The sequence below is a fragment of the Haemorhous mexicanus genome, chromosome 26, assembly GCF_027477595.1.
Source record: "Haemorhous mexicanus isolate bHaeMex1 chromosome 26, bHaeMex1.pri, whole genome shotgun sequence".
NCBI lineage: Eukaryota > Metazoa > Chordata > Aves > Passeriformes > Fringillidae > Haemorhous > Haemorhous mexicanus.
The window spans coordinates 5,585,286-5,598,298 of record NC_082366.1 but is presented as its reverse complement, the minus strand read 5'-3'; the positions used below and the strand labels follow the sequence as shown (position 1 = coordinate 5,598,298).

The following is a 13,013-nucleotide window of genomic DNA, read 5'->3' as shown; positions in this document are numbered from 1 at the left end:
ATGGTAGCCAAGTGGTGCAGGGTTTATTAATGCTTTCTCAAAAAGAAGTAACAAGAGAAAATGACAATAAAATAAAACAAAACAAAAAAAAGCACCAAAAACCACTCTGAGGTATTCTTTTTACTTGGTGAGCTCTGGTTTAGTGAAAGAGACTGAGCACTGGGGTGAAAATCAGTAAGAGAAATCACTTGAAGCGAGCTATGGTTTTTAAGCCTGACTTTTTCCTTTCAGAATAAGGCAAATAACTCTAGGAATATGTTTTTTTGATGGAAGTTGGGAGATAAAGGCAATTCAGTGTGGTCAGTAACTATGTGTAGGCATTGTTCCAGTGACTCAAGATACCATCCTGACCATGGTGCATAAACCTCTGGGCTAGAACAGTGTCACTTTCTTCTAGAAAGGCAAGTTTAGGCACTACTGAGTTGCTGTTTGCAACCTCACTGTTTCTGTTTTCCCAGGTACCCAGAACAGGGAGCCAAACTACACTTTATCAGGTACAGTAAAATTTTATCCCAGTCTCCTCTGATGTCTGATGAAAATTCCCACATACGGTTGCTGTGACAGGCAGCCTTTTTTCAGGGAAGGTATCAAAAGACAGTTGATACAGAAAATATTTACATTTTTAGCAAGACTTGGAAGATTATAACTTCCCTTTTTTTGTTTCTCAATTGCAGATGCAACTACCTTTCTTTCACTTGCAGAGGAAAGCATCTGTTGCCAAAAGAAGATGAAGAGGTTGTTGTAATCTATCCCTGATGATCCACAGCACATAACACCCTCTACTGTGTCTTACTTTGTATCCTCCAGGGAGAACCTTCACTTGATGGAGGAGGGCCAGGGCCTTCCCCGAGAGGAGCTGGATGAAAGAATTGCCAGAGAGGAGTTCAGGAGACCCCGGGAGTCGTTGCTGAATATCTGCACAGAGTTCTACAAGCACTGCGGTCCGAGGCTGAAGATTTTGCAGAATCTGGCTGGTGAGCCCCGAGTGACTTCTCTGGAGCTGCTGGATGTGAAGTCCCACATGAGGTATTCCACAGGCATTCTGCTCTTACTTGCTCATCTCAGGGGGATTCCTTTCTTTTTCATAATAACAGATGGAATCACTTTTTGGTTGTGTAGTTGCATGTTTGTGTCTGAAACATGCAGAGGCTGTTTTGGATGTTCCTTGAATTGTCCTGATGCTGCTTGTGTATAAAGAAGGTTTCTTAAGGTTTCATTCTGACCCCCATCTGAAACAGCTCCCTCTGATATATCAGGACAAGATAAGTCTGTCTGTGCAGGGCAAGGGCTGGGGAAGCTGCCTACCTGGTTAAATACAACATTTATCCTCTCCAGGGGCACTGTGCATCAGAGCCAGCAGCTCAAAGGCAAGAAAAGCACCACAGCCACTTTCTAAGTGCCTGAAATACAGGGAAGGATGGGACAGAGGGCATTTACAGCCCAGCACCTCAGCATGTGATGCAGCAGATGGAGAAGTCTTTTCCTGAAGTGCTGCACTGGTTGGATGCTCACCGCAAAGAAAGCAGACCTACTTCATAGTAGGACAAAGCAGTTTAAAAAAAGGAAAAATAAAGAAATACTGGATAAAAACCCAATTTTATACTACTTTTGGTTAATCTGAGGAACTTCTTGCCCTTGATATTACTAGGCAGATTATAAAGAATAGAAATGTGTTCCATTAGTTGGATGCATTTCAGAAAATGCACCCACAATATGGATAGGATCGTACTGTAATCATCCAATACAAAGTGTGTTGATGTTTCATGGTTTATTTCTGGTCTTTGCTTACCACAAATATCCAAGTATTTCAGTAGATTTTGATCAAACTGCAAGTGTAAGTCAAATGCTGCCATGATATTTCACAGTCAATAGGAAAAAATGCCATTGGCAAGGCCATCTGGGATAGTGGAAAAAGCAACAGCAACACAATCTGTAGAGGTGTTAGGAGAAACAAATAAAAACTGCAGGGAGCAATCCTACAAAAGACATGTTGTGTAAACCTATGGACACTTTAGTTTTAAAACTTAACACCTGAAAATTGCACAGTGATACTTCCTAAAGTGGTAATGCTGGAAAACAAGCACAGAACAAAACCAAATTGCTCATTAACTGAAAAACAGGTGATGTCAGGCCTGTGTTTCACTGTGTTTCATAAGTTGTATTCTTACTGCCAGCACAGGTACTTTGGTTTTAGCTACCCAAATCTGTGATTCCTGCTGTTCTCTTGGTGCATTTAATGTCAGTGTAAAAGTAATCTTTAGACCATTCATGTGTTCTTAAATACAGTGATTCCAGCAAGACAGAGGTTCTTGCTCCTGGTAAAACACCTCACAAAACCAATTAGTTTCTTTGTTCTCTTTTTTTTTCCTAGTAAATTGCCCAGGTGGGACTTTTTGCCTGCTGTCAAATTAGCTATCCTTAAGTCTGAGGTGAAGTCCCCTAGGCCTATGAGGTGCCTTTTTCAGCTAATGGAGGAGAGAAACTTCTGGGCTTCTTTCCTTTTAAGGGGACAAAGGATAGTTTTGTCACTCTGTCAACAGGGGGCACATTCCTATAGAGGCTGGTCCTTCTTCTTCTTCTTTCTGGGTTTGGGTGGTATTGTGTAACTGGATAAAAAAAATCAGCATTGTGGCCATGGGTGGTTGGTTATTGGGTTAAAAGTAAAAATAATTCAGGTGTCATTTCTTAAGGGACAGTTTATCCTTGAAAGGCCTTGTAGAGAAAGAGATGTGGCTCCATTTTTACTTTGTTAGAGGGAAGTGCTGTAGGACTCGTGGTTTGTGAGACTGTAACATAGATAAGAACTAATAAACATCTGAGTCCCAACAAGAAATACCATCTTGCTATTGAATCCCGACCTCGGCAGTAAAGAAGCAAAAGAACGGGCCCAGGTGAAATGATCAGGGCAGGAGATTTTCCTCCTTTTAATGCCGTTATTAAAGTGATCAGCTCAAAGTGGGGTTTTTGGCAGATCTGCAGAGTTCTGCCGCCGCTCCCAGCAGTAACTCAGAGAAGGATTATACAGTTCTGTCCCCAAGGGGCCAGAACCGGGAGTCCTGTCCTCGCAAAGGCAGTGGGGGTATATCCAGACTTCTCAGTTTGGGTTATCAGTCCAGGGGGTCCTGGGTCCGACTGGCATCGTTTCTAGTTGGGGCGAGGAGTGACCGAGGTTTTCAAGCATCTCTGCCGGCTCCGGACCACGGCCTTGATGTCCAGACACCACCCTGACTTCTCAATTCTGCTTTGGCTTGTCTTTTTTGGGGTATTTTCCAGGATTTGGTGAAGGTCCCGTCCCAGTGCAGTTTGGGTTTGAGATAAATTTGCATGTCTCCTGAGATGCAAATTTCTCCCTCTCCCCACCGTCCGAGGGGAGGTTGTCATCCTCCTGGCAACAGGCTAGGGTGGTTCTGAAAAACAAGAATTCTCTACCATAGAGAGTTAAACGGCGGTACTTAAGGATACTCAAGGGGTGATTCCAACATTTCACTAACAAAGAACTCTTGGCCAGCGATCAATTCCTAGCTCAACTGAAAACTCCTCTGCAGCTCCTTCTCTTAAAAAAAACGGTAACTTTTTTTTGTTCATAACACCAGGAATGCAGGTTGTATTTACTTTTCTCCCGATGCCCCGCGGTTTCAGGCTGGCAGAAATCGCCCACTCCCTGCTGAAGCTGGCTCCTTACGACACGCAGACCATGGAGAGCCGCGGGCTCCGGCGCTACATCATGGAGATGCTGCCCATCACTGACTGGACAGCCGAGGCGGTGAGACCTGCCCTGATCCTCATCCTAAAGAGATTGGATCGTATGTTCAATAAAATTCACAAGATGCCTACTCTGAGGTGAGCAGGTACTCCAGAAACCCTCTGGGGTCCGTTTCTGATGTTGCAAGCCTTGAAGTGTGGGTACGTCATCTGCTGTCATGTTGCAGTGAGCCTTTACAACATACCAGAAAATTACAGGTGTTTTTATCTCTGTAAGTGTGTTTATGTTGATGTTTTTGTTGTGTCCTCTGGTAGCAGCGTGGTTATTAAGAGCTAAAGAGAGAACTTCCAGAAACATCATTTTTATTTCCTGAAAAGAAGTCTTCAGATTTTTTCCCATCTCATTGCCCTTTTAATTAACTTCTGCTGTGAGTTTTCTAATGGAAAGTTAGACTGTAGTAAGAGTATTTCTAGCATGGCAACACTGTTATGTCCTCTGTAAAGACAGAAATAGTTAGGAGCTATGCAGTAGATTCTGATTGCTCCCTGGTAAAAGGCAAAGAACTGCCTCAGCTGCTCCAGGTCCATGCCTAGTGGAAGCCTGGTAGGTCACACAGTGGCATGACAGGCTTTGGCAACTTCAAGAAATATTAACTGTGGAGCATCCCTGACTGGAGGCAGTGGTACAAATCCAGTCTGGGTGGTATAAAATCACTCAGAACTGTGAATTTTCCTGTGATCTGAGTAAAAAGAGGCATTAGTCTTGGTCACCCTCATGGGCATATGTCCTCAACTGCTTGAATGGCACTTCATTGGCAGTCTCAGCTGAGAAGCCAAATCATGTTAGAGAACATCAGAATTATGTCCCAGAAGGAATCAAAGATGGAACAATAATAGGGAGGTGATATCTTCTTTCTGGCATCAATCTCCTTTTCTTTGGCTTAAAAAAGAAACTCAAAAAACTGCTTCAAAAAACTCCACCCTTCTAGGGAATTCAGAGGCAAAAATTTTGGTGCTTCTCTGTCCTGTGATTTGATTCTTTGCCATGTCTTGTCTGTTTCTCATCCATTCCTTCTTTCCCCACTCATACTTTCTTCTGCCTCAAAGGCAGATTGGGGTTTCTGTTCCTGAAGATCTTTCTTCCTCATGTAAGCTGAATGGACGCCCATAAATTAAAATTCCTTTCATATTCTCTCTTTCTATGCCCGTACCTATGCTTGGCTTAAATTACTCTTTTGCCCACAAAAGGACATCAAAGGCACTGGACCAAATGCAGCAACTAGATTTGAGCATCACTGAGTCAAGCAGTCTCTTTGGGATGCAGGAGCCCAGGAGCCATCCCTTGGGGTACTCAGGATCAGAATCTCACACACTGCCTCCTGTGGGCATCCCACTCCAAAGCCAGTGCCTGCTGGAATCAGTGGGTCTGTAAGAACAAGAACTAACCACTATTCTGGGGATTTAGTGACAGTGGATGCACAGAGGTGAGATTTATGTTGGTCTGGAGAAGACCTTGCATAGCGAACACTTGATTCCCCATGTGGCTCTGAGAAGTCACCTGAAGAACTTGACTGGGATATTAAGGCTTGAGCTAGCAAGCAGTGCCAGCCTTTTGTCTTTCTGTGCCAGTAAATGCAGTCAGCTGCTGGCTTGTGAACTACAATGCCTGCAGAGAGTCAGGCCCTGAGATGAAGAGGGTGAACCACTTTGATGTTACCTATGCTTATGATTAGGAAGGGAAATCCCTTCAGCATCTGGCATAATCCCTAAATTTTCTTTTGGTGAAGAAAGCAAAGTGTCAGGGAAGAAAGGATCCTGGAATGAAGGACTTCACCTCCTGTGCTGCAGGAGGTGGAGATGAAGGTTATACAGCTGGGCCAGTTTACCTTTAGGGCAGTGTCTGGGAGTGACACTGTGGAGCAGCCACAGGAGCTGCAGAGGATCCCACAGAGGGCACTCAGCCTGATGGGGTTTGTTCCTGCCAGCAGGAACACCCACGAGCCACACGAGATGGAGTGAGGGTCTCGGCATGGCAACCTTTCCCCACACAGTCACACCTCAGGCCGCCGTGTGGCTTCCCCCCTCAGCGGCAAGGAAGCATCAGGGAGTGAGAGCAGCTCCCGCCGTGAGGGGAGGGTGTGTGTGGGCAGCCCCAGCCCGCTGTGCCGCATCTCTAGATTCTGCTATGTGCCTCTGTGCCTTTCCCCACACAGTCACACCTCAGGCCGCTGTATGGCCTCCCTCCTCAGCGGCAGTGAAGCACCAGGGAGTGAGAGCAGCTCCCGCCGTGAGGGGAGAGGTGTGTGTGGGCAGTCCTAGCCCGCTGTGCCGCATCTCTAGATTCTGCTATGTGCCTCTGTGCCTCTCCACACACAGTCACACCTCAGGCCGCTGTGTGGCCTCCCTCCTCAGCGGCAAGGAAGCATCAGGGAGTGAGAGCAGCTCCCGCCGTGAGGGGAGAGGTGTGTGTGGGCAGCCCCAGCCCGCTGTGCCGCGTCTCTCGATTCTGCTATGTGCCTCTGTGCCTTTCCCCACACAGGCACACCTCAGGCCGCTGTGTGGCCTCCCTCCTCAGCGGCAGGGAAGCATCAGGGAGTGAGCTGAGCTCCCGCCGTGAGGGGAGGGTGTGTGTGGGCAGCCCCAGCCCGCTGTGCCGCGTCTCTCGTCTCTGCTCCGTGCCTCTGTGCCTCTCCCCACACAGGCACACCTCAGGCCGCCGTGTGGCCTCCCTCCTCAGCGGCAGGGAAGCACCAAGGAGTGAGAGCAGCTCCCGCCGTGAGGGGAGGGTGTGTGTGGGCAGCCCCAGCCCGCTGTGCCGCGTCTCTTATCTCTGCTCCGCGCCTCTGTGCCTTTCCCCACACAGTCACATCTCAGGCCGCCGTGTGGCCTCCCTCCTCAGCGGCAGGGAAGCATCAGGGAGTGAGAGCAGCTCCCGCCCCGCTGCTGCCGTGAGGGGAGGGTGTGTGTGGGCAGCCCCAGCCCGCTGTGCCGCGTCTCTCGTCTCTGCGCTGTGCTCTGTGCCTCTGTGCCCTCCCGGACCAGCGCTCTCCCTGCGGGCACTCCGTGCTGCTCCCGGACACCCATCGTGGCTGTGTGACACGTCTGTCACTGTGTGTCGGTCACCGTGTCTGGGCGTCTGGTGGGGGGCAGGAGCCCGCGGCTAATGGCACCTACTGTTGTATTGCAGGCGCCAGGTTGAGTGGGAGCCTGCCAGCAGTTTGATTGAAGGGGTTTGTTTGACACTTCAGAGGCAGCCTATCATATCCTTCCTGCCTCACCTTAGGTCTCTGATCAATGTCTGTGTCAATCTGGTGAGTAGCCGAGCGGCAACCCCATGAACCTTTGCTAAACCTTCCTTCCCCCTGCTGTTGGTTTCTCTGGACTGAAGATGACAGTTTATTCCCATTCCTGTCATTTTGCCTGTCCCCTTTACCCCTCACAAGGGGACTCTGCAGGTGACACTAGAGACAGGAAGGTTCATTTTTGAAGTGGTGCATGGGGAGATACCGTGACCGACAGCAGCGGTCGAGCGATTTCTTTTCCATCCCTTCCCACGCACCACTTTGAAGATCCACCTTTGCCAGACTGAGCTGAGAGCTGAGGGCTGCAAGTTGGAGAGTGGGGTGGTGGAGACTGCACACACCTGGTAGAGATGGGGAGAGGGTGGCACTGGGGATACCTACCGTCCCCAGTGGGGAGGGCCCTGGCAGCTCTGTCAGAGGCCAGCGGGTGCTGCATAGTCAGAAGGGTTTGCAAGGTGAATTGACTTCACTATTTGTAATGTCCCTGGCTTGATCTAGACCAGGTTTGCACTGTACAATATTCAGATCCCTCTCTTAGGAAAGTTTATGCCCCTACGTGTGGTGTTTGTGAGGTGCCCAGGACGAGGTGAGAGATGAGAATCTGATTCCATGTTCTCAGAAGGCTGATTTATTATCCTATCCTATCCTATCCTATCCTATCCTATCCTATCCTATCCTATCCTATCCTATCCTATCCTATCCTATCCTATCCTATCCTATCCTATCCTATCCTATCCTACTAAAACTATACTAAAGAAAGAGAAAGGATACAGACAGAAGGCTTAACAAGAATGAATAATAAAAACTTGTAACTGGCTCCTCAGAGTCCCACACAGCTGATGGTGATTGCTCATTAAGTAAAAACAATTCACATGAAACCAATCAAACATTCACCTGTTGGTAAACAATGTCCAGACTGCATTCCAAAGCAGCAAACACAGGAGAAGCAATCAGATAGTTATTATTTACATTTTTCTCTGAGGCTTCTCAGCTTCCCAGGAGAAGAAATCCTGGTGAAGGGATTTTTCAGAAAATACGGCAGTGACACCTAAGAGTGTTGCAGCAGACAAGTGATATGGACAGAGTTTGCCTGGTTATTCAGTGATTGACCATAGAGTTTCTGCAGTTGTTGCACTGGGGACAAGCCCCCACTTTGATATCCATGTAACTCCAGCCACTTGGGCAAACAAGCATGCTTTCATTCCATGTGCAAAAATATTAATTAAGGGGAAAGGCTGCACTAGAATTTTACTGTTATTGGGTTTTATAACATTTTCTCCTTAGAGCATAAATGTTATAACCTTATCTTGCAGCTTACCAAAAACATTTCAGGATTCACCAGAAAGACTCTGAGGGCTTTAAAATGCGATGTCAGGTTTTGCCAGGTTCCTGTCCTTCAAGTCAATTCAGCACTCATTGCTGCAAGGGCAGGGAAGCTCCAACCTGTCAGAGCCCACAAGACTTCTTCCTCGTCCAAGCAGGGGTAGCAGCTACCTGGCACTAATGCAAATCTGGGCCCTCAGATTATTTAAGAGTTGTTACATGGGGGGGTTGCTAGACAGCTAGCTCAAGCAAGAGTTTGGAATGGCCTTGCAGTTTGTCAAGCAGGCATGGCAGATTGAATCACCCCAGCGAGCTCTCCAAGGGGCTCACAATAAGAATTAGCCAGGGCTCTAAAAATAGCAGAAAGCTCTGCAGTGCTGAAATGCAGTCACTGTGCTTACGTTCTGCTGGCTGGGAACACCAGGCAGAGCTACCAGGAACACATACTTACTGCTACAAGTATTTTACCTTATTGCACTGGGAGCTGTGGGAGCCTGACTGCATGGTGTGTATCATGTGTAGACCACAAAGCCCAAAAATCAATCAGCCAGGAAGGCGGGGAAATATCTCAATGATAATCCATAGTGATGTAAAGAAGGAGCTCTGACTTTTCCTTCTAAATTGTCCTTTGGTTTTCTGGCAAAAAACTGGTTACTGCCTTTTTCCCCAGGCTGAATTTGGACAAGAAGCATGCTTTCATCTCCCATAAGCTTAGGTGTCTGCCAGGTACCTTCTCCCTGTTCCTGTCATCTGGATGTGTCTGGTCATGGTGAGAAACAGGCATATGCAGGCCTGTGATTTAATTCCTCCTGAGGGACACATCACAAACAGTGCAAATAACTCTCCCCTAGAAGTGCTGTTTCCCTGTGGTGATTATTCAAGGAGCTCCAGACAACCAGGTCACATGCAGGTGACTCTGCTTCAGTCATCTGAGAGGAATCCTGCTTAGAGTTCCCCAAAACAGGCTGTGCTTGAGAGGAATCTGAACATTGTACAAAACCTGGCTTGGATCAGACTTAGGACATTATTTTTCAAGCAAGGGAAGGGAAAAGATGTCCACTTTCAATGCAGACTTTTTGCTTTGATGACAGATTTTTATTTGTTACAGTTGTCAAATGACATATCCTCCAACTCTAGCTGTTCCACCAGTCCAGTGCTGGTCATTCAGGGCTGGTACTGGGTACATTTATAAATGTACCGGGTTCCCTGTGCACTCCTCCCATCCATGCTGGTTTCCCTCTTTCCCCCTCCCTTTCCCTGCTAGAACACCGACTCCTCACTGGCCCCAGCTCCTGCAAGGACCACTGAGGGGGCTGGTTCTGCTAGATCCACCCCAACTCAGTGCTCAATGAAAGGCACCTCCATTTCACTGACGTTGGAGGATATGGCATGGATGAAACTGTAAGTAGCCAGCTGTGGTGATGTGCTCTGTTTGTATTGCAGGTGATGGGAGTGGTAGGACCCTCCAGTGTGGCTGACGGATTACCCCTTCTTCATCTCAGCCCTTATCTCTCGCCACCTCTGCCCTTCAGCACAGCTGTTGTCCGGCTTGTAGCATTGCAGATACAGGTGTGTCTGCCCTGGCCCACGGCCAGGCCTCTAGAGCTTCTGGTTGAGGCACCAACTCATCAGTGCTCTGTTTGCTTTCTGCAAAAGCTGGGCAAAAACTGTGGAATGTGCATCAAAAATTAACGAGAAGCGACATGTAAATTCTCCCTTCTTTCTGAAGGCTTGAACTGAGCTCAGAACTCATCTGTTGGGGCCAAGTCCACAGCAAGCATCCATCAGCTTAACACTGCCATTGAAGTCCAGGGAGTTTGGCTGATGGATGCTGTGTAAGGCTCTGACAAGCAGGTCAGGATTCTCTGCAGGATCTAAGGAGTTAGAGTAAGACTTCTGCCACAAGAGCATGGGCCCTGGCTTGGGTCACATTCATGCAACCCTTCCTGTCTTCCTGTGGGATCATGTGTGTAACTGAGAGTGGAGTTTGTGCTCTTCTGCTCTTAGCTGAGCTGGTCACGCAGTGTGCCAGCACAAAAAGCAGGGCAACTTGGCTTTTCAGCTGCTGACGCAATGGTATCCTTGTTGCCAGAATTAAAAAAAAATGTTCCAGGTTTTTTGGAGAATTTCACCACTATTCCTTTCTCATAGCAGCACTATAACTTTTTACAGAGTCTTTCTGCCTCAGTGTCCCTTTCCTTCCCTATTGGCATGAAATTAGTCTGAATGGTGACCAGAGAAGTGACAGATTTCCTTATCTAGCTCCAACTTGCATTTTAAAATATGCATTGGTACATCCAGTTGAATACTTAGGCAGGTATTTCTGAGGAGCAGGGTGGCTTGGGAAGGAAGGCTTACAGGGACCAACACACAAAGCTGTCCCTCAGAGCATGAGGTACAAAACGACTTTTTGGTACAAACTGACACAAAAGGAGAACAGCTTTCTTCCAGCTCTGAGGTAATGGTTCTTTAATCAAAATAAATGAAAACAAAAGGCTACTTTCACCTGCTGTAAAATATTATCTACTAAAAAACCAAAATAGGTACAAAATTAATATTTTTTTAAAATTTATGTTATAGTCTTTTCCCCGTTCACTTGTTTGTGGGCTTAAATGTAATGAAAACCGAACATGTCAGGAAAAACACGAGTCATAATTCCCAGCTGCATTCCAGCAGAATACAAAGCAGAAGTACTTCACACCCCATCAGAAAACATCTCCTAGAATTTCTCAGCCCAGAGCCCAGGTCTGCAAGCTTGAGGAGTTGCAAGGTTCAGTTGCATTTCACAGCTAAGTCTGTAGCAACTGGGATGTTGTAAATGAGCAAAGGTTCTAGTGACAGCCAGCTGGATTATCTCCTCTAAAAGAAGCTGAAAGACCTTTCAATTTAAGCTTGACTGTGTGTCAAGAAGTAAACATGCATTTTGTTTATTTTTCAGGTGTTCATTCTTTGTCTTGGGGAGGATGATAGGGCAGCACAAAGTGAGACAGAACAAAAATATGTTTTGGGACTAGCCTCCGTGTTCGGACAGGAGAATATTTAGATAATGTCATTTGTGCAGTTTCCTCTGTTCCTTTTTTTATTCTCTGTGTCAGATCCTGGTACCACTCACAGCAGTGCAGAGCTCAGGACTAGCACTCAGCTGACTCCTGTGGGATACATCTCATTCTGTTACTGATAACTGGAAGTTAGGAATGTGAGCTTCTTATGTTTGGCTATGACATGAGCAGGTGATCCCTGTGGTGAATTCCCTTTACTCCTGACTAAGTGGTCTGAGGGCATCTCATTCAATCAGGTTATCAAGGCTGGTGTGGTGCTGTGTGAACAGGGATCATCACTCCCTGCAGTGACTTGTGTGTGTGATCTGCTGATGAAATCGTTTAATCCTTTTTTATTATTACTGCACAGGCTTTGAAGGAAGATTTCCCCCTAAGCCATGTCGTCTCCCCATTCACCAATCAGGAAAGAAGGGAAGGAATGCTTTTAAACCTACTGATTCCATTTGTGCTCACAGTAGGATCTGGAAGAAAAGGTCTGACTAATTTAACAAAAAGAATTTTTGTCCCCCTTTTCTGACAACTGATGTTTGCACTTTCCCTGCTCTCTGTATTTTATTTTAATTTTTATTTTTTAATTTGGTTTTCTGTCACTGGCAGTATGTCAGCTAAGTGCCCTTTGGGTCTGAGACTGAAAAGAGCCCCATTGGGATTAGGTATTATTTCTTCTCTTTATTTCAGCTGTACCTTGGTTCTTGTGTCAGGTCTTACACAGATGTGCTCTGCTTTTGAAACTGGAGTGCAGGGCGAGACAAATCTGTTGTAGCAGAAGTCACAGAGGGGAGCAAAGGTCACAGAAATTGTGTGCTCCCGTGGATCACAGTCTGCCCAATCCATGCCACGTGTCTTGCACAAGTCCTGCTCCTTGCTTTCTGCTCTAGAGGGTCTTCACTGGTAACTCCCTAAATGAAAGCAAAGAGTAAAGGGAGAGGGGCATGCCAGAAGGAAATGAGACCACTGAATGAGACATTTCTTTGTGCTGCATAGCTCTGTGTTTGTGAATGTTTGTGTTGGTTCTAAAATAAACTTTGCCTTTGCTTGCAGGAGGAGAAGCAGCATAACAAGGTGTGGGGGACGGAGTTTTGGCTTAGGGGACATTTGAGATGCACCCCATTTTGGAACTGGACAGGGTCTGGATCTTTTGAGTGTCTCTGATGGGATGTAGCCTGACCTTTCTCTCTTTTTCCCCTCCCAATGCATCTCAGACAGCCCCTGGCTGGAGCAGCCTGAGGTCCTGCTGCTGCTCCAGACTGTTATCAATATCCTCCTGCCACCTCGCATCATCAGCACTTCCCGCAGCAAGAATTTCATGCTGGAGAGCTCCCCCGCCCACTGCTCCACGCCGGGGGACGTGGGGAAGGACCTGCGCCGGGAGGGGCTGGCAGAATCCACCAGCCAGGCTGCCTACCTGGGTGAGTGAGGGCTTCTGCTCACCACTGGGAAGGGACAGAGTGCTCAAGGATGCAGAGAGAACCAAAGAAAACCGTCTCAGGCAGGAGCTAACTGACCTCTCTAGAGCTGAGGCGTGCACATGCACGAACAGGCAAAGCATGCCCATGTGTGTTCATGCTCACTGTGGCCCCCCTGTCCTGCCCCCAGTGCTCGTGAGGGACACTGGTGACATCTCTGA

General features: G+C 47.2%; 1 protein-coding gene across 1 annotated transcript in view; it reads left to right on the top strand.

Annotated features, from left to right (window-relative positions):
• Window positions 1-13,013, top strand: part of UNC80 (unc-80 homolog, NALCN channel complex subunit) — a 102,554-nt gene that overhangs the window by 74,733 nt on the left and 14,808 nt on the right. Inside the window, exons 50-56 of the mRNA XM_059868306.1 lie at window positions 459-494; window positions 808-1,026; window positions 3,640-3,840; window positions 6,890-7,013; window positions 9,771-9,896; window positions 11,736-11,859; window positions 12,589-12,795. Coding sequence (XP_059724289.1) covers window positions 459-494; window positions 808-1,026; window positions 3,640-3,840; window positions 6,890-7,013; window positions 9,771-9,896; window positions 11,736-11,859; window positions 12,589-12,795 — 1,037 coding nt within the window. The remainder of the gene's footprint in view (window positions 1-458; window positions 495-807; window positions 1,027-3,639; window positions 3,841-6,889; window positions 7,014-9,770; window positions 9,897-11,735; window positions 11,860-12,588; window positions 12,796-13,013) is intronic.